Here is a 21,635-nt window from a genome sequence, read left to right as displayed (position 1 = left end):
GCTACGCTTGCAGGAACCTCCGGAAGCGATGGTGTACCTGGACGCTAGGTCGCAGTGCGGCTCGACGCACGGAAGCACCTCCGACGACACGGGAAGCTCCATGTCGACGGTGATCGATCGATTCTCGACCTTCGATCGCGTATCGACCGTGTCCACCGCCTCGACCGCTTCGACCGCCTCCGAGCAGCCCGGCGAACTCTCCCTCAGGACCGATCACGAGTTCGAGCGCGATTTCCCCTCCTCGAACAAGATCTGTCCGTTCGAGAACCTCGACGAGTACTCCTCGAATCCGCCCGACTACCTGCTGCGCCGACTGGCCAACTCCGAGGCGGTGACCCACGTCGAGTCCCGAGGCGAAGTCGAAAGGATCACCGCGGTGGTGGCACCGAACACGGTCCTGATCGAGGAAACGATCACCTTTCAGCCGCCGCTCAGCTTCCAGGACGCGCCGCTCAGCTACGGACACGAAGCCAGACCGGATCTCTTTTACACGGCCGATCTGGCCGCCGACTCGACCACGCATTTCAGGCCAATTAAAGACGACGTCGAGCTCGTCGAACGCGTCAACGCCGGCCACGAACAATTCCACGCCGCCGTACACTCCTCCCCGGACAACACGGAGGATACCTCCGCCGTTAGAACCACGGACAAGACCCCTCCGCCTCTACCGGCCAGGAATCACGTCAACAGGATCACCGTCAATCGAACGACCAACGACCACCGACCGCGAAAACCCACCGACGCCTCGACGCCCGACGCGACCGACACACTCGACGCGACCGACACACTCGACGCGCCCAACGCCTCCATCCTCCCCGACGCACCAGTTTTACCCCCCAAACCGCTACCCAGAAGGGACGTCAAGGTCAGACGAAAGAGACCACCACCCCCGCCACCGCCACCGCCGCCACCGCCACCGCCACCGCCGCAACCTCCGCTGCTGCCACCACCCCCGCCACCGGCACCTCCAACACCGCCACCGCCACCGCCAACTCCGCCACCGTCGTCGCAGACTCCTTCGTCCTCCGTCGCACCACGAGCGGAACTCGAGCCCTCTTCGAGTTTCGATCAAAAGGAACCCTCCTCGAGCCCGAAATCGGACGTCGACGACTCGAACGCGGCTCGCCCCGCGAACGGAAGCTTCAAAGATCCCGGCAACGAGAACGACCAACCGGAGAACGACGAATCCGCGGACAATTTCGATTCCCTCCCGGACGACGGACACAGAACCAACAAGGTGCTGGAGATAATCGAGATCAGGAAAGCGAAAGCGCTGACGAGAAACCTTCCGCGAAACGGAGCGGACGACGACGAAAGGAGAACGAAGCACTCGGCACTAGGGACCGGTCTAGCGATCTCCTCCGAAACGGAGAATTCGGGGGAGGAAAGCGACGAGGCGATCACGAGATTCAACGACTGCGTGGAAATCGAAGAGACCGCCGAGTTCCAGAGACGGGAGGGCGACGACGAAGACTCCTTTCGGTCTCTGAACGACGCGAACCGGGATCTACGGAATTTGGGAGCCAATCGGTCTCGAAACGAGCAAACCTCCATCGAGGAGAACGACACGAGCGACGAGACCGACGACGACGAGGACGACGAGGACGACGACGACGATTATTACTGGCAGAGTAACCTGGCCACGATCGGCGAGGAAGAGGAAACCAATTCCCTCGAATACACGACCGCGTAAGTTTCGTTGGCGTCTCGAACGATACTTTTCAACTTTCGAAGATACTTTGCGAAGGAAAAGTGGCGTCTCGCAGGGACCGAACTCTTTCCTCCTGGCGTCGAAAGGGATCGCGGTCACCTAGAGAGATACCTCGCGATTGCAAACTTCTCTTTCGCAACGAGTCTCGTGTATACGTAAACGAGGAAGCGTCGTCGTTGAAAGCAGATTTTTTCGAACCTCGAACAATATTCGAGCCGGTGAACGCGTTCGACTTCTCGAAACCAGTTTTCAAAAGAGAGAACCGAGTAGCGAGCGTCGATCCCTGCCGCGAGAGATACGCATTTTCTCGCAACCCGATTCGCTACGAAACTGGTCCTCGTTCCTTATTACCGGCTATCGAAGTGTACCATCTAGCCGATTTTACCGGAATACAGTTTTCGCGCCGATCCGCTATCTTATCTGTCGCGCGGCGTGATTGCACAGGAGGCGAGATCCGAGCGAGCGTACGCGCGACTCTAAGTAGGTGGAGATTTACGGTACATTGATTCGCGAGTATCCGGCGTAGCGGCCGGTACCGCGATGCATTCTTTAATTGCGAGCAAATTGCGCTTTCCGACTGGAATCTCCCCGGCTCGTCTCGATCTTCGATCCGGCGCGAATTTCGCACCGTTCGAGTAAAATTCTAATCGGATTTTTCTCGTTTCGCAGAGAGAAGGAGGGAAGCGACAGCGAGGAGAGCGCGACGGAGAACTCGGAATGGCAGGAACCACCGACGACCACCAACGACGCGTTCACCGGGAAAGGTAAGTGCGTTGAAACGACGTCTCGTTCGGTTCCCGACCGATCGAGATCGAAATAGTCCTCCGAGGAAGCCGCACCGAACGACCTAACGATAATTGCCACCCGTTCGAAGTTATAACGTCGAAAGAGAAGAAGAAGGCTGGAGCGCGGTCTTTCTTTCTCTGGATCGGTCGCTGTAAACGTCGAAAAGTTGGCGCGTGCCGAGACGGATTAAAACGCTTGTTCGAGGTCGATGTAAAATAATTACGGGGCGTGCTTGTTAAACTACGCGAGTCGGATAGGTTTACGTTCGTTGAGCGCAACTGCGCAAAAATGTTGGCGCCTTGGCGTCGATTCTCGCGGCCTTGAATCGTCGTTAATTTCCGCCAAGGATTCGACCGGGTCGCGGTCGCGGTCGCGGTCGCGGTTTCGCGACGAGAGGAGAGTAGAGAAGAGGAGAGGAGACACGTGCACGAGAGAAACGATCGTCGACGGAACGAACCTCGCTTTCGAGGAACGCAAACGATCCCGAGAGCGAAGCGATTTCATCGAACTCGGGGCGAAGGTTCAAACGCTCGCCGACGCGGAGAAGGAATTCTCCGTTGGCTCGGTGAACACGCGGCGTGCACGCACGCCCACGCGCGCGTCGCGCTTCATAAAGGTTACGCATTAATCTCGGTGCGTTACGCGCCGCTAAGGTTCTCCGGTTTCGCGCGTGCACGCCGGCGAGCATTCAAAACGGAGGTAGCGAGCCCCGAAGAACGTAAGACAAAGGCGTTGTTCGCTCGCGGCGCACCTTCGACGCCCAGGAATTCCTCTCGGGCCCGATACGCGCGCCAAATGGATCTACGCTCATTGTCCGCCAAAGATGGATCGCGAATCACGTGGGAAATCGTACCGCGAGATCGACGCGTTCCACCGGAAATCCAATACCGCGCACCGAACCGAGACCCGACTTTCGGTACCTGTCCCGAAGGAGACCCTTCGAAGCGGACGTAGACCAAGTTTCCTCGATTTCCTCGAGATCGTTTCCGTATCGCGATGCCGTGCAATCTTTCCCACCGTTACCTTCGAATCGTCGCGGTTCGGATAAAACTCGCGGCGACGAATTCCTCGAGAGTTACCGTACAAACGAGACCCACTTGTTTGCGCAACGAAGATAAGAAGGAAGGTTCGTTCGCGGACCGACCCGATGGAAAAGACGCGCGCGGTAATTGCCAGCCGGGATGTACCGGATGTCGATTATCGTGGGCGTGCGCGAACGCGCGCGATCGTTTACACTCGCAGCCTCGTTACGAACGGAGTCGCGATCCGGTAAACGTACGACCGAGAGTTTTCGCACCTCGAACGTACGCCTCGTGTTTCGGGCACGGAGCGTTAACGGAGAGAGGACGTCGAGAGGAAAAGCAGAGATAGGAATTCCTCCGATGTTCGCGTACGCGATCAAAGTTCCGTTCCGGTTTCGCGGTGCGTCCACTCGGTCGGAAGAGCGGTTTTCGTGGCGCGCGTTTCGAAATCCGGTCGCGAACACGGGAAACCGGGAGACTGGTTTCGATCGGCGATCGGGGCACCGCTCCCTCGAAAGCGGAGGCTCGAGGCTCGATCGCGGCCGGTGGGTGTGAGAACGAAACCGTTAAGAATAATTCGAGGAGCGAGGGCCCGGGTCGCGTTCAGGTAGCCGCTTCGCGCGACGACCAACCGGGAATCCTGTTAAAAGGCGAAACTTTACGACTCGGGGCCTTTCACGGAGGGGGAACGAGCGTTTCTCGCGTTGCCTTCGAACCGAGCCGAGTTAACTTTTCACCGTGTTTACCGAGACGAAACTCTCGAATGGTCGACATTCCTCCGTTCACCGTTTCGGTTCGAGGAAACGAGGGTTCGGTAGGATCGTCGAGGATGTTCGCGGGCGGTGTTGTCGGTGCGCTCGATCGCGCGAGACTTCCGACTCGCGGCGAAGACCGCGGTCTCGAGAGCGTGGGTGGCTGGTCAGGGTCCTCGGGGCCTGGGGGCCTCGAGGCCTCGGGGCCACGGGGCCGTTGGGAACGATACGGCGCTCGCTCGAACCCGGGGCTCGAGGGTTCGCCGTGTACCTTTGGCTCCGGCAGTGGCTGACCGCGCTCAAGGTCCCATTCCCCCTTAATCGGCTTCCTTTTCGAGATCTTTCGCTCGGTTCGCTCCCGATCGAAGAGAGCCCGCGTACGAGTACGCGTACCTTTACCGCCTCTGAGCCTCCGTACCGAGGAGACGGCATTCCACGGATGCAGTCTCGACGCTGCGCGCAGTATACTGACCTAAAGATAACCGGCTTACCCTACAATCGTCTCGCGTCGTTGTTCGATTATTCGACTACCCACCTATCCAGCGAGCAGCGAGCCGCGAACGCTATCGTTCACGGACGACGAGCATTTTGCGAGAGAGCTACCGGCGCGAGTCATCGCTGACGCGAAACCGCTCGGACGATTTCTCGACGAAAACGACAACGCCCGTTTAAGATTCGCGCGATAACTTCCACGGAACCGGTCGCGAACGACGATCGGTCGAATCGATCGGAGAAGCGGAAGGAACTCGCGAAACGTCGCGGTGAAACCGCGAGGTTCGATCCTCGATTCTTCCCCTCGTTTAACCAAGGAACCGAAATTGAATCGGTTTTATTTATCGCGCGGACATCCAGCGAGCCGACGATAAGGAACCGGTTGCTCGCGACTTAAAAAACGGTCGCGCTAATTGGCCGCGTTTCCTCCGTACCGAAAATCCTCGACGCCGACACGATACGAGTCCTCGCGGCGGTGAACATCGGACGTCGCGCGACCCTCGGGTCGCCGATATTCGATCCCCGTAAGAGATATTCGTTTAATAAATCGAACGGGACGAGTCGTACCCGGTCCAGGCGCGTACGAGCGAGCCGCGCGCGATAAACCCGTTGAAAAGCAAGGTTCCCGCGTCGATCGAAACGGGAATCGCACCGCGGCGGGCCGCGCTCGATCCCGGAAATACGTCGGCCGGTGTTCGATCGGCCCGTTCGAACCTATCGTCGATGGACGAGCAGCCCGTGACGTTACGAAACCGGGAGAAAATTCAACCGTAGGAAAAGAGGAAGGAAAAAGGTCGTACTCGTCGTTACGTCGAGAGAGAACGGAGCCGATCGGCTCCGTTCGGATCTACTCCGCGCCTACGTGCGGCCGATACGTCCGATCGAAGCGACGACATTCCAACGCGCCAACCCGGAAGGTGGCTGCGCACCGACATCGATTCGATTAGCTTCGATAAGTCATACTTGGACTCGTGCAAACACGCGCGTGCCCCGTGCCCCGGGGAATTCGAAGGATCGCCGCGGTCTAACGAGAGGAACGATTTCACCGTGCAAATCCGTCGCGAGAGCAATTCGATCGTACGAAGAGGTAGCACGCTCGCTGTTCGGGAAATACGACCACCGGTTTCGTACCAACGGTAAATCGAACGTCGAAACGACCTCGTCCTAGTCCTCGAGCGATCGTCTCGAAAATCCAAACGTCCGAGGGAACGTTCCTCGTCTCTTCGAACGATGTTTACAAACATCGACGCGGAGCGATTGGTATGGACGAGCGTGGAAAACTGCTCCACCGCGAACGAATGCGTAAGCGAGAACCGACCGCGCGATGCCGCGCGATGCCACGCGACGACCGATCTCTCAGCTCTTCAACGAGGACTTCCGCGCGCGCATCGTCCTTTCCAAGTATCCTCGAGGTTTTCGAACAGCGGGCTTTTCGCGCGGATCGAGACGTTCGTTTGCGGTTACTCTCGCGCCTCGTCGGGAAAACGAGCACCAACGGGCCCGTGTGCGACGATTCGCGACACGGAACGCGCGCACGCTCGAAGCACGCGGGGCAATCAACGTGGATTCTCCGCTCGCTGTACGCGGCAGACATTGCGCGAATGCCGCTTAGACATCGGGAAAAGATCGGTTTCTTACGAGGCTGCCGGCGAGGACAACGAGTTATCGATAACCTTCGCGACTCGACCGCGAGGAATGCTTTATCGCTCAAAAAGTTGTCCCCTGCTCGGGCTCAGGGTCGGACGTTAGATCGACGCGGCTAGGTATCCGAGCTAGGTACCCATCGATACCGGTGGGCTCCTTCCAGTTATCGCTCGCGGTGAACCATCGATCTCGGGAACCCTTCGACCCTTGAAAAATACTCGTCCGGGATACCATCGCCGGATTTAGCAATTTCGAAAAAGGGAAACGAACAATTCGCGAACGAGTAGATCGCGCGAGGAAAGTTTGCCGAAAGTATCCCGGGCGAGCCTTGGCTCCACTCCGGTGCACGCTGATGGTTGTCTCGAGCGAACGATACTCGCCTACGATAGCTCCTCGATTCCATCTCGCGATCGAAAAGATCCCGTTGGACTCTAATTGGAGGGTTCTGAGCCCGGACGCGGTAGGAATTCGTGCAAGCTGCAGATTCTCGCATTCCAGCGGTGCGCGCGGTCCGGCTTCTTCTCTCCCTCTCTTTCAGCGTTTATAGAGCTGCTCGCGCCAAGTTTGAACTCGCGAGCCTACCGTGCCGCTTCGTTCGCGAAACGGAAGAAGCTCGACCGGTTTCTTTTTTGTCGCGAGCCTCTTAGAACGCGACCATCGCGCGGCTCGCTCGCTCGCCGCCGCCACCGCCGCCACCGCCGCCACCGCCGCCACCGCCGCACCGCGAGGATTCCAAAGAGACCAGTGGTTCCTCGGACCTCCGCGCGCGAATCGAGACCAACGATATCGAACGACACTCTCCTTTTCCCGATTTTCACCGCGAACGCAACGCGAACCGAACCGTTCGGGATTCGCGCGTTCCTCTTTCTCATTTTTCGTCGATCCTCGTTCCGCGGCGTCCAGCGGCTGCGGTTTCCCACGAGCGCCGTCTCGACTTTGCACAGTCGACATTCTTGCGCCAACTAATCAACGACGCGTGACTCTCCTTTGAGCCGCCGCTGATGCGGCACGATGCTCTTCTCGCGGCTATCGACCACGTTTTCGCTATCCAGCTGCCAACGAACCTTTTACCGATTTTCGACCCGGTCCTTTTCGCTTTTCGCCGAGATCGCGATCGAAACGTCTCCGAATAAAAGAATCGATTCGTATGCGCGAGTCCGTTAACCGGTGTTCCGATTCGGCAGCCACCCAGCCGACGACCGTTCGACGGCCACGAAATTCTGGATACGATTTAAAGCCGCGTCCGACTCTGCGTGACAATGAGCGGCCTTTACAAGTACGCATCCGCCATTTACATCACGTTCGTCATTGTCAGGGACATCGGAGCGCGCACCGCGCCGCGCATGCAAATGTACCCCGGCTAGCGGTAAGTCGTACACGTTACGTGTTACCGAATAACGCGAAAAACGTTGAAACGTTACGAGCGCGAACGCGAACGCGAGCGACGTGCGCGCCACGTTGCGCGAGCGGGGACGCCGCTCGATCGAACAGCGTTCGAGCAACGGAGCTACGGATCGAGCACCTCCCGTTCCGTTTTCACTCGCCACCGCGCCCCTCGCGATCCTTCCGTACCGTAAAAACTCGCGGACGAAACGAAACGCGCTCCGATGAATTTCGTTTATTTCTAAATAGCGCGCAACTCGAAACGCAAAGTCGTACGCGAAACAATCGAGCGTATAGAAACGGCGGTGCGAGTACGGGTCTCGCGGTGCCTCGGTTTCGTACACAACCCGAGCGGCACGCTCGAACTCGAGGAAATTCGAGCCCTCAAAGGCCGGCTAACTTCTTTTTTACCGGCCATTCGACTCCAGTCGCCGTATGGCGAAACACTCGTCAGTGATGCTCAATTCCACCCGAGGGCGCTCCGGGGCCTACGTCGTTGCTCGCCGAATCGAGAGAATTCTTTTTACCCGACGGATCGAGTTTCCTCGAATTCCCGCCGACGAGGAAAACAACGCGACGCGAACGCTCGGGATACGATCGACGGTATCGAGATATCTTTCCGGACAAGGTCGCTCGTTCCGAGTCGCCAATTGCGCGCATCGAAACGTTTCGACGAAAATTACATCGTCGCGAACTTTCCCCTCCAGCGTTCTTGGCAAGCGCCGACAACGTTCCGCGTTCGGTGTTCTTGGGAAACTCGTGGTATCGTTTCGGGACGGACGAGAAACTGCGAAAACTTGTGCGTATTTTCTCCGAAGGGTAGACGCGACGATCGCTTGGAACTTTTCTCCGGACAAAGAGTTTCGATCGTTGGTCCGCGGGTCGATTTCCAACGATCGCGCGACTTTGATATTTTAACCTCCAATACCGTGTCGAAGCGGTATCGTTTCTCGAGGTTTCTGGAAATTTTCCGTGCCTCGTCGCCGACGAACAAAGACTCGGAACGTTGAACATTGCCGATCGCTCTCTCGCGTACTCGGTCGCTTCGTATCGAACGACGTTATGCTAATCGACGCACATGAGCGTACGAGTTTTCAAAACGTACTTGCAAAACGATTCTATTGAATCCTATCGCCATGAAACATTTATGAACCGCGCATCGCCGACGCGAAATTATAACATAAGATGCATGCTAACGTCGAGGAATTGTGTATGTACATACCCGAAGAGAATATCTCGTTGCAATGCCAGATGGTTAACAATGTTGCACATGTTCCTCTTGGAGATTCCTCGTTCGCGTGGACAAGAATCGCACTCGTTGAATAATACATCGTCGACGTCGAATTCGAACGAGAGTTGCTTCTCGCGATGGAAAAATTGCCGAGGGACCATTGTTTTGAAACTTAATCCGGCGCGTCAATGTCACGGCGCCGCTGCTTTCTCGCGGTATTCGCAAGGTTAACGACTGTTCCCTGCGAAAACGCAGCGCGAAGGTCCGTCGCGTGCTCGCGAGAAAATCCGCACGAAATCGTTTTCTCGAAACTACGCGCGAGCGACATCGCGACGACGTTGGTTCCTCGCGCGTTGGCAAGGTTAACGACTGTTCCCTCCGAAACCGCTACATCGCGGTCGAACGTTTCCGACAGGAGCGCGCTTCGTCACGGAGAAGCTGTACAGTCCGAAACGCGGACCGCGCGTCAACATTGGCGCTGCTGGTTCCTCGCGATTTGCAAGGTTAAAGAACTTCTCTCGGCGTAATCGCGTCACGGCGGACGATACTCGGGACGCGAACGATCGCGAAAAAGTTGATGTCACGGATCCCGCGCGATCGAGCTGCGAGAAAGACGCGAGCTCGGATAAACCCGTAACTCGGAACAGTCGTTCTTTTGGACGGATCGGGCCACGTTGCGGGCGCTCGAGGTTCGGTGGCCCGCGGCCATAGCAATGGCTCGTCGACGTTCGATCTCGCGTTCGTTCGCGGACAATAAAGCTGCTTCGAAAAGAGTACCTTTTGTCCGCGAGAACTCGCGCACGGAGAAAGAGACAGAGACCGAGAGAGAGTACCTTCCAAATCGATCCGATACACTTCCGACCTGTGTCGGAGATTGCACGTCCGGGCCGACTGGCAATAATTGTTTCGCGCGATCGATATATCGCCACGGATCGATATCCGCGGCGCATCTGCCTCGCGGCCCTTGCGGTCTAGCGTCTTATTGGTCATCCGATACGCACGGACACCTTTCCCCCTCGGATTTAATGTTCCGTTTGAATTAAAGCGAGCCCTCGAGCACCTGTTCTCCTAACGCGATTTATCATTTTTTCTCCTCGACGAATTAAACGCTTCAAGGTCGCCGTTGGCTCGTTTTTCACGCGCCCGAATTTACGTCTCGATCTTCGATCGGTCGAATTCGATTCGAACGAATCGATCGTTCCCGAACGTTGGCGGGAAAAAATTTAAAACGCGTACAAGGTACGGATACAAAAGGGAGAAAAGACACGGAGCGCGAAACGCGAAAACGTCTCGACTCGAACGAAACGAACAAACCCTCGTCCGGCACGCCCGACGTCGCCTCTGCGTTTCGAATATTCGTTTCGACGGGGAGAAAATTTTCGTACTTTCCGTAGCGGAGAGAGAAAGCGGAGCACGGGGCGCAAAGCTAGAGCACCGTTTCGCGAACTCGCCGTCCGAAAATCCTTGCGATTTTCGAGATCGGAAGAGCGATTTATACGCACGCGCGCGTTCACGATCCTATCGAGTTAACTCGAAGGTAACCTATCGAGAGTAAAGGTACCTCGGTCTCTCCGCGAGACCAGTAAGGAAGCCTCGTCATTGGTGGAAAGGGATGCCCAGCGATGTCCCAGGCAGAGGCAGAAAGGCGTTCGCCAGTCTCCTCTCGACGCTCGGAGTCAAAACGTTCCGGGGCCTCTCGTCCGTTTCGCCTCGCGCGTTCCACGCACTTGTCAAAATATTTTTCCGCGTTAATTTCGCGTTGCTCGCGACTGCTCGGCCAGCTCCACCGTAGCGATCGTTCTCGAGCTTCCGCGTCTTTTCGAACGAGAGGAACACCGAAACGAGGGTCGAACGCCGCGCGAACGTAAACGGTGAAATATCGCGAATTTTGAAATTCGCGTTCGAACGCGCACCGATTGTAAACAGACGGGGCCGTACCGGCGACATCGAGCCGGTTCCTCTTCGTCGAGGAAGATTCCTCGATTATCGAAGTGCTCGATTCCTGCGCGAAGAACCGCTCGGTCTTCCCCCGAAGGATTGCGACCGATCGGGGAGATTTTAAAACTCGACTGGCTACGAGGGATCGCTGAGCTGTTCCAGAAACCGCAGCTACCGAATGTTACACGAGAAACGCTCGATTCGTAACACGAAAAGGTATTTGAATATTTACTGCGACGGCGTCTCGATCTCCGTGTATTTGTTCAACTGGCGCGTCGGAACGATTCGCGCGAATTACGGTTCGGGAGCTCGCATTCCGATGCTAATAGCGAGCGAGAAACCGAAGCGAGGATCTCGTTCGCGAGGACGCGAGGCGACGCGCGTAACCTGCCCGGAAAATACTTAAACGGAGACTCTGTTCGAGGTACGCGCGATCTTGGAATCGATTTTTCCGGAATCGCGGTGTCGGTCGAATCTAACCGCGCGACGGACGCTCGAGCGAATCGTCGATTCAGTCGAAACCTCGAATCTGGAAGCCATCGACGAATCGAGTCGCGAATCAATCGCGATACCTGTCGCCGGTGTCGTATAAAATACGCTCGAAAGGAAAACCGCTGACGAGGTTGCCGTGGCAACGACCGATCGCCGGACTCGAAATTACGATCCGGTCTTCCGCGACGTCCGCGCATGCGACGCGAGAACGCTTTCAGCAGCAGGATGTGGGACATTAGAGGGAACGCGTGCAGTGCGCAGCTTCGCGGGTAAAAAAAGAATCTCCCCCGGACCGTGGGCTTCCATCCGGATCGTCGAAAAACTCCGGCTACGGGGAAGAAAAAACAACCGTTCGGAACGGTCTCAAGGTTTCCGGGCCGATTCGATTCCCCGTTTAATTCCCGTTAATGGTCTCGCGAGCGAGCGAACGACGCGAGGAAACGCCGGACGCCGTCCAACTACGGAGCCGTGGGGAGGAGCTGCGAACCTCTGCCCGAACCTATCGGGCGATCGTTCGTTGAGCAGATTTACTCGGAGGATGCTGTTGGAAATATTCAATTTGTCGCCCGCGTTGGCCTCGAAGCCACACTTTCACTCGCCACCCACTGAAAACCGCGACAACAGCTGCCACCCGCCCGGCCGCCCGCTTCGCTCGTTCCACGCCACGCGATATATTTCGAATCTCAAGGGTATATAGTAGACCACGCCAAGGGCTTCGGACGCCGGCAGCTGACACCGCAGATGGGCTACACCTGCCCGTGAGCGTTTCGTTGCTCGTTTATTCGTGAATCGCGACAAACACCTCGACGATCGAGTCCTCCTCCCGAACGATTCACGAGGCGGGACACCGATCGTCGGTTCGGAACTCGAACGCGTTATTTCTCCCCGCGGGGTAACTTTTTCGGGGAAATCGAACGACCTTCGAGGAAAGGGCGGTTTCCCGCGCGGACGAGAGCATTTAAATCCCTGGTACGCGAGACGAGGTGTCTCGGTTCGGATCGAGGGGTTTTCCTCGTTCGATGTTCGCGCGAGTCGGCTCAGGGCGGAGAGACGAGGCGTCGTCCGAGTCGAGGAAACCGCGCGGGAATAAAAGAGACGGGGTTCGCGTCGTAGACGGCACAATTAGCTCATTCATCGGACGCATCTCCGCGCGCGGCGCGTGCGTGCGTGCGTGCGTGCGTGCGTGCGTGCGTGCGAGCCTCTACGTATTAAATTCTCGCACGACGCGCACCGATGTGTTCGTTGGAAGAGCCGGGTCTGGTGTTATCCGACAGGCGCCAACTACTCGTTCGCTGTAACTCGCGAGATACATACCCTGTTAGCCCCGCGAACGATCGGGAGACCGTTTATTTATTCCGCTCGGTCGCGGCGTGCGTGTATCGCGTGCCCGTAGGGATCTCGCGCGCTCGCGCGAGTTCGAACGCGTAATGCTGGACGATTACCTCGAGGCGAGAACCGATTCGTCGTGGATTTCGGAAGCGTCGATAGCGCGAATTGGAGAGGTCCCACGGGTCGAGATCTCGATCGGAATCGGTCGCGGTCTCACCGAACTCGTCGCGTTAGCTTCGATAATGGCCACGGGTTACCGTTTCCCGAACGAGGAACGGGGATCGGCGATGCTTTTTGCGCGAGATTCCATCTCGCGTTAGACATTAATCGCCGATACGTCTTTCGATCGCACCATTCCGTAATTACCCGGATAACGACCGGGCTCCGGCGCGGTTTAATTGAATCCGTACTAATTAACGACGAGCTAATAATTGCACGAAGGCTCGCTTGTCGCTCCGTGACCGTGCTACGCCCGGTGATTTCACCGCGCTTCCTCGCTCCGCGGGTCGCGTTATGGGAATCATCGTCGGTCCGCGATACGCGCTTTCGATCGCGAACGAGTTCGAAAGATGCCGAACTCGTCCGATTGGAAACCGACGTCGCGAATTTCCCGCGAAACCACGCGAATCGTCGTTGAGGAGCAATTTCTTCGGTTGCGCGTAATCGGGCAAGTTCGCACGGGACCGAATTTTCTCCGTTTGGATGGCGCTCGGACGTGGTAAAAAAAACCGAGGTTTCGTCTCGGCGGACAGTTTCGATTTAATCGAGGTGGTCGTCGGCGCGTCGATGGGTCCCCGGTGCTCGAGTTCCTCCCCTGGCGTCGCGCCGGCTCGCTTCGGTGCCGTTTTCACCGGCAGCCCGCAATTTCTCGTAATTATTATGTTTATCTTTCTCATTCACTGAAGCCGGTGCACCGGTCCTTCGGTTCCCGGCGGATCTTACCGAAACGATTTCGCGGGGCTGTAGCCGCGTACGCGTCGACGCCGCCACGCGTCGACCATTACGTCGTCGAATGGGCGTTACGGGCCGATCCACTTTGTCAAACTCGATTTGCGCGATTCCCTTTCCGCGCGGACGGACCACCGCTCTCGAAATCTCTCTCACGATCGGTCGACCAATTATCGCGTCGCTGGAACGATTCTTACCGACGAAGCCGAACGATTTCGAGATCGGGCCGCGTTCTCTTCGAGTGGCTCGCATCCGCGGTCCACTTCGTCGAACACGATTCGCGCGTACCTCGTCCCTCGCGGACTCGACGAATTTCACCGGGCATCCTCGCGACGAATCGCTCGCGGTTCGCCGAGGGAAGAATATTCACCTATCGAAAATCGGTCTTTTCCTTCTCTTCCCCCTCCTCCTTGGAGCCGATTCTCCGCGGGTTATCGCGCGGAGAGGACGCGAGGTCGTTTGTGCGTCTCGACGCGGTACGAGTAGGGGAATCGTTCCGGCGCGGAGGAACGTCGTCCGGCGGTGAATCCGCGCTCGGTCGCCGCTAGCGGAGTTAGCTCGGACGGATTGTTCCGCGGCGCGCAGCGGAGGTCCCTGGAAAAGTGTAAAGGAAAGGGAAAGAGGAAAGAAGAGACGAAACTGCGCGCCGAACGGAGAAGACTCGACCGGAGAAGAAGCAGAAGAAGAAGAAGAAGCAGAAGAAGAAGAAGAAGAAGAAGAAGAAGAAGAAGAAGAAGAAGAAGAAGAAGGAGAAGTTAAGATGGTCCAGCGCGGGCAGCATCGGCACCGCAGCCGGAGGTGATGACCTGCTCAAGGCCACCCGCTCCCAACCTAAGAGACCGGAGAGGAGAACCACTCTTCTTATTTTTCGTTGCTCCGTTTTCTCTCTTTCCATCTTGTTCGAGGTCTCCCTCCTTCCTTCCGATTCCGTCTCGCTCGCTCGGTCGGCCTACCGGGCTGTCCTCTTCCTGTTCGCCGCCTCCTGGACTGGTTCTCTCTTTCTCCGCTCGTTCCCTCTGCCCGGAGCCCTTAATGTCAACTTCCCCCGGCCGGTCCTTTCGTCGAGTTTCTTCCCGTTCGATCGCATCGAGAAACGCGTCCTCCGAAATATGCTCGTATCTCTCTCTCTTTCTCTCTCGGTCGGCTCGTCTTCGTCGCGAGCGACCGAGGAGGTAAGAGCGCGTAAATTTTTACAAATTCGCGCGCGGGACGAGCGGCTCTCGCCGCTTCCGACCAAACGGCCCGTAAAATTGAAACGGACATGGAATTTTAACGGTCGATCGAGCCACGCGTTCGCGTCGATCATCGCGCGTTTAAGCGTACCGCGCCGTCGGGGGTTTACGACGCGCCGCAAGAAATCGTAAACCGACCGATATCGCTCGCTACGGCCTCGTCGAAGACCGTTCGTTCTCTCCCACCGCGCGAGACCCTCGTATTTTCTTCCGCGAAAAACTCGCGACGACGAGTCGCGCGATACGCTCTCCTTTCGGAATTCGCTCGAGTCGCGGACGCGAAAACGCTTCTTTTCGCGATCCAAGCGCGAACGAATCGTTCGCGTCGAGAGTGCAAAGTTTCGAAAAGTTCGCGCGCCTTCGAAGTTCCGATCGACGAACGAAACGACGTTTCGCGAAGACCCGGTACGCGATTCCAACCGAACCCCTGGAAACCGGAGATCGCCGGCCGGCGTCGGCCGAGCGGAACCGTCATTTTCCGAATCTGTTCGCGGTCGCGTCGCGAATCACTGAAATCGAATTCACTTTTCTCTACGGGCGTTCCGAAACGGGGGAGCCCACCGTCCAGAATCGATCGATATCGATCGGGTTCAAAGGTTTCTCGAGCTCGGACGGGGGAACGAACGCACCGTGTCTCTCGAGATACGGATCTGTACGGGCAACATTCGTCGAGCGATCAAGGTCGCGGGGAACGAACGAGAAAGAGCAAGAGGGCGACGGAGTGGTCGAGAGGGAAAGAGAGAAAAAGACAGACCGGTCGAGTCCCCGTAGCCCGTTTAGCGTTCCGCGTATTCCGCTTATTGGTGAATGGTGGTGCGACGGTGGGCTGCATACGGAAACGGGCGGTGCGCGCAGGGAAACGGAAAGCTCCTCGGTAGCGTTAATCTCGTCGGTACACGCTCGACGCGTGTCGTGCGTGCTCGCGGATTCTCTCTGCGCATCTGGATGTTTAATAAGCGACGGGTCAACCGGAGTCAACCGTGCAGCTGTGTCCACTGGCCAGCGGCTATTACCTCGACTCATTATCGCTGGACTCCTTCTACGTACGCGCGTTCCTTCTTTCGCCTCGCGAGTCATTTTTCTTAATTGAAACGTTGCAACCAAGCGCATACCGTCGCTCGCGATCGCGGATACTCCGTCGGTTTTTTTTCGCCTCGCGCGTTTCGCACTCATCCGTCTCTCTTCTCCTGTTTTCAGCACGGAACGACGAGGCAGACGACGACAACGGAACCGCGAACTTGGAGCCGGAGGCTGAAAATCTCAACGCGGGTAAGCGATACCGGCCACGGCGAAGCGCACGCGCGCCTCGAACGATGCTCGAGCGTATTCGACTCCTCTCCGAACGTTTGCGAACGTTTTCGGTGGTTCTCGCGACGAGCGTGGAAACTGCCAGCTTCCGAGTTCTCGAATCCACCGCTCGGTACGTTTTCTCGACGGACGAGCGCGACGCATCGACGAGGGGTCGCGATATCGGAGGAAATTATCGGCGGAAAACGAGGGATCGCGGATGGCTCGTCGGGGAAACAAATACGCGATGTCGGTTTTCGAAGCGTAGAACGCGCTCGTAATCCCGAGTCGGGTTTCGTTCGAAGCACGCTCCGAGGCGTCCGTTCGGCTCGCTCGGTTGAAAAGCGAACGCCGTGAATCGTGTGTCTAAACTTTCGAGGCACTCTCGCGTGGCATTCCGTTCTCGGAAGCAGCGTCTTCTTGCAAAAGAAAGCGATCGGAATGAATTTTTGCGAACCGGTGGGAGAACGTCGACTCGGCGTGACCGAGGATCGTCGGTTCGTTCCGCGGTACCGACGATCCCGGTAAGCCGCGAACGCTCGCCGGGTTTACGACGATGGCCCGTCCTTCGGTCGGCGGTGAAAGTCCGCAAGAATTCGCCCTCGATCGTGTTGCGAACTTCACATTGAGATACTCGTGACGTGTCACGAGCCCGTTCCGGCCCGGTAATGAACGCCTCGTGTCGACCACGGGACGAGAACGAACGAGGGACCCGAACCTATCTTTACGGACCTCGGAGTCACGATTCTCCTTCCCGCGCCGCGATTTCGATTTCGATTCGGAGCGAGAAAACTCCCCTCGATCGCATCGACGACGCAAACGGAGGCCGCGCGACCGGAAAAATACCGGCTTCGTTCCCGTTTCAAAAGAAATTGTTCGTTTCTCGGGCGTTCGATGGGCTCCCCGCTCGGCGAACGTTCCGCGAGACGATCTCGAAACGGAACGTTGCCCGATTTCCGACGCGTCGAGCACGCGTCATCCTCTTGTTTTTCTCTCGGCTTTATCGACGATTAGTCATCGCGCGTTTCCTTTCGTTCTCTTATCTGTCGATACGACTTACCGCGTACGAAACGAGAAAAAATTTCCGATAAGCGGTCTATCGTCAATTCACGAGATAAAAGAATCGTCGCTCGGGACCGTGAGATCGACGAGTCGAATCTTTCGTCGTTCGGAACGAAATTATTTTTTCCTCGCTCGTCGCTACCGGATCTCGAGCGAAGCGGTCGAACGTGGTCGATAACCGAGATTAAGCGCGGACGAAAATTGATCGGACATCGACGAATTTAGTCGTTACCGGGCGAAACGTTGAAAACGAACGTCGAGTTCCGTATCGTTTCCATCGAGCGCTTCTTTTCGCGACAGACGGCAGTTTCCCCGCGCGCGCGCAAAAAAAAAAAGAAATAGAAAAAAATGAATCGAATAAGATTGTCGAAGCGCGATTCGCTTCCTACTGGTTTCGCGGGGCCGCTCCCACGAGCGAGCGAGCGCACCGAGTCAGCGCGATCGGCGTCTCGAGGCACGTACGGGGACGCGCGCCGCCGGCTTCGAGTGCCAATGTTTCCGCATTCTGGAATCTTATTTCTGACTGCTGGAATATTCCCCGTCTAGTCGACGCATCGACAAAAATTGCGTCGGCGCAGCGCCGCGCCGTATTCGAAAGTTTCGCGCGGACGTTCGGGGCCACGGAACACGCGCGCGGTCTTCCTACTCGCCCGTTTCCCGATCGAGACGCCTCGCGACACGGAACTCGAAAGGGACTTGGAATTTTACAACGAGGAACCCTCTTTCCCGCGCAACGAGGTCCTTCGAGGCTGGGACGAATTTTGAAAAATAATCCTACCGACCGACCGAAACGCGTTCTCGCGACCGCGGCAAGTTACGGCGGCTCGCGTCGTGAACTTTACCGTGGTTGATTTACGAGCGAAACGAGAAACGAACCGTACCGCGTTCTCGAAGATCGAGTTTCGCGAAATTGCGCTTCCGTTGCCCGAGGCTTGGAAACGAGGAGGTCCGTCGCGGAGCGTTCCGGCCCAAAAATACGCCCCGTCCACGAAAGGTTAACTCGTCGGGCCCTTTGACCCGCGCGTCGACGCCGAGCGAGATCGAGCGAGATCGAGCGGGACCGAGCGAGACCGAGCGAGCCGAGCAAAAGGAAATAATGTGGGAACCGCGCGATCCCTCGAGAACCGAGCGTACAGAAACCGAGGAACGGTGGCCCCGCGACGACTGCCACGAAATCAACCTTTCCCGATTCGTCACCGAATCGGGCTCCGTTTCGCCATTCGGACCGACGATACTCTCGGACCACGCGCTCGCGATAAAACGCGTTTCGAATCCAATTCCTCGAAATGTACGCGTAGAAATTTCCTTTCGAAGAGTCTTCGAAAGGAAAAACGATCGAAGACGCGTTTCGGTCACGGTGCACGGCTCCGTGCAAAACAGGGGAATTCCGAGTACCGAAGAGTCGATACGGCCGTTGAAAAAAAAAGACGTTGCGCGAACGAGCGCGTCGGCGGTGGCTAAATATAACGCGAAACGGCTCGATAAGGGAGGCGCCGCGAAGGGAGGAGATACGAGAGATCGACGAGCTCGGGAACGGAACGCGGCGAGGAAATCCTTGGCGAGTTCGGTCTCGTATCGAGCGAGAGGATCGCGAGCGCGAGATTCACCGGCGAGAAACAGATTTCGCAATCACGGGCAACGAGAACGTTACTCGGTGGCTGCCGGACGCACCGACGGTACACGAACGGTGTTTACGCGACGAATTAAGCGCGAATAACCTAACCACAGCTCGAAACGAGTATCCGGCCGAGGTCCTCGAGCCTCCAGGGAAACGTGTCGACGACCGCGTCGCGTCGAGTCGAGTCGCGCCGTACGAAATCGACGATCGGACTCTCGGATCGATTACCACCGAGCCGTGGACGGTTTTCAATTCGAACGCGGTCGATTGAAATCACGCACGAGGATCGAGCGCGAACAGGCGGTTTCCCGGGTGGGTAATGGGCGAAACGTACGCGCAGACGCGGTCGAGGCCGTTCGTGGATCTGCAACGTGATATTAACCCTTCAACGCGGTTCGACGTATTAAGTTGCGTCCTACTTTTCTACGCCAAAGTATCCGGAGAAGACAATCGGTCTTTCGATGTACAAATCACCGGCCGCAGGCCGGATAATGGGCTCGAAATCGTTGCGCAATTAAGGACACGAAACCTCGCTTCTTCCACGCTACCGGACCGGGCGTCCGTATTCGGTGGCTTCCATCTCGCGACACGCCGGGGAATTTCGTACGCGGTTCGAACCCTCGGCACCGTTTCGGATCGGGAAGAGGTGGCGATATCGATCGTGGAAACAGGGGGAGCAACGTCGACGCGTCGAGCGAAAGTATCCGTACGCGAAGCTGGTGAGAAATCGATCGTCGAGTTGGTTTTCTCGCGTCGTCGGTGGGCACGGTTCGATTCGGCTCGAGCCGAATAAACGAGCGGTCGTTCCAGGGTCGCGATGACGCGACTCGAGGCGACAAAGGAACGCCGGTGCCGGTGATAAAAATACCAATTAACAAGCCGCGTACAAGGTTCTACACTTTGGAGACGCGTCGACTCCCGAGACGCGATTTGGATCTCCTCGCGTCAAGGACGAACGGCTTTTAGGCTTCGAAAAGAAAGCGGCGCGGTGCGGCGCGGCGCGGCGACCGGTGTTGCGACAAACGTAATTTCGCGCTCGCGCGCGTAATGACGTAATTTACGGTTGCAATCGGAGCAACCGCGGGTATCGCGCTCGAGCAGGCGCGGCAGATAGCGATAGACTCTCGGTCCTTGAATTCGCGTCTACTTTCGAGCGCGTTCGAGTCCCGATAAAAAGAAAATGGCGAGACCGCGCGTCATCGTTGAAAAATTCGAGGCCCGATTCCCCCGTAAAGTTCGCTCCGCCCACGCGAGTATCGTTGCGGTATCCTTTGAAACGATCACGGTCCCGACGTCCTTCGAAAGCGATTCCGTCGCTAATATCGAGGGTATCTGGTACCGTGGATCGACCGAGCCGTAAATTTTACCACGAAATCCGATCGGAGCTATCTCGACCGATAACTCGGCCGGCTCGAGAGATCCGAGCGATACCGAACCGCGGTAATAATGGAACGGAGGGTACTTCCCGTTCCCGGTATCGAACGACGATGCTCGACCTTCCGTTCGGCGACCCGACTCGGCCCTCGAACGATCCGCACCGGTGACGCGCGCCGCCCGATTAATCACCGAGGAACGTGTTCGTCGATAGCGCGCGTCACTCCGCGATTAATACTTCTCAACCTTGGAGCGACGGTGCTTTTTGCGCGTTCCGTTCCTCGAAGCGTACCACGGTACTCGGAACGATCGCTCGAGTCCTATTTCGAGCAACGGCTAATAGAAACGCGCCTAGATCGCGAGTTTTGCGCGGAGCGTTACGACGAACCCGTCGATACCTGTGCGCGTTCTCGAACGCCGGGCATGAAACGAGAGAGACTCGGGCCCGTGCGCGTTCACGATCGATGGATCGTTCGCAGCGTACGTACACCTTTGCGCGCGTTTCGCGGACAATCGTCGTCGGTCGAGGAAAGCCCGGAAAAGCCAGCGACCCGGCTACCTTCGATTTCACTTTGTTCGCGTTCCTCCGTTAAACCGGCCGTAAAACCGATCCCGACCTACATTTCCGATCCGGTCCGGTCCGTGGCGCAGCGTTCCCAGATACCGGGAATATTTCGTAAGAGACGCGGGTCTAGGGACACCGATCCCGAAAACGCGGGGCGACGAGGAGCACCGCTTTATCCCTTCTCTCGCGCGAACGCGTAACGCTCGATGTCGGCGGTAACCGCGGAAGCTGGCCTCGACGAGCAATGTCGTCCAGTCTTACGACAGCCTTCTTACCGGTAACAACGAGTTCTCTCTCGCTCTCTCGGTATCTCGGTATCTCGCTTCGCCACCCTTTGGCCCGTTTCTCTCCGAATCGGTTCGCGTACGCGCCTGTGCGCGAAACGTCTCCCGGACCGCCATGGGATCGCTCGCGAGGAACGCACCGCCGAAGGAACCATTTTTCGAAGGAACCGAGGTCAGTACCGCGATCGAACCGGGAGACTGCCGCGATTTCGAAACGACTCGCCCACGCGCGCGATCGCTCGAGAACGCTCGAGAACGCGCGCCGGAACCGAGTCGTTTTTACCTCGCTCGGCGAACGAACCGCGAACCGATCGGCGAACACGACCGCCGATGTTTCGACGCGAGCGTTCGAACCGCGAATCTCGAGACGAACGACGAGAAGAACTCACGATCCACCGAGGAAACCGATCGCGGAGGATCGAACGGACGCGGAAACCGGCGAGCGCGCAAGTTCGCGAACGATACTCGAGGTTCTCTGTTTCTGT

At 57.3% G+C, this 21,635-nt stretch overlaps 1 protein-coding gene and 1 long non-coding RNA gene across 3 annotated transcripts in view; one reads left to right on the top strand and one right to left on the bottom strand.

The window, feature by feature from the left end:
- The window catches only part of LOC143151184 (uncharacterized), a 157,509-nt gene extending 147,720 nt beyond the window's left edge, over positions 1-9,789 (bottom strand). Inside the window, exon 1 of the long non-coding RNA XR_012993256.1 lies at positions 9,013-9,789. This is a non-coding gene — a long non-coding RNA (uncharacterized LOC143151184). The remainder of the gene's footprint in view (positions 1-9,012) is intronic.
- Bbg (PDZ domain-containing protein big bang) overlaps positions 1-21,635 on the top strand; it is a 35,638-nt gene that overhangs the window by 6,633 nt on the left and 7,370 nt on the right. For both annotated transcript variants that reach the window (XM_076320061.1, XM_076320062.1), the window contains exons 4-6: positions 14-1,689; positions 2,381-2,475; positions 16,158-16,229. In XM_076320061.1, coding sequence (XP_076176176.1) covers positions 14-1,689; positions 2,381-2,475; positions 16,158-16,229 — 1,843 coding nt within the window. The remainder of the gene's footprint in view (positions 1-13; positions 1,690-2,380; positions 2,476-16,157; positions 16,230-21,635) is intronic.

The sequence above is a fragment of the Ptiloglossa arizonensis genome, chromosome 9 (assembly GCF_051014685.1).
Source record: "Ptiloglossa arizonensis isolate GNS036 chromosome 9, iyPtiAriz1_principal, whole genome shotgun sequence".
In the NCBI taxonomy this organism is placed as follows: domain Eukaryota; kingdom Metazoa; phylum Arthropoda; class Insecta; order Hymenoptera; family Colletidae; genus Ptiloglossa; species Ptiloglossa arizonensis.
The sequence above is the reverse complement of the archived record's forward strand: the minus strand, read 5'-3'. Positions and strand labels throughout refer to the sequence as shown.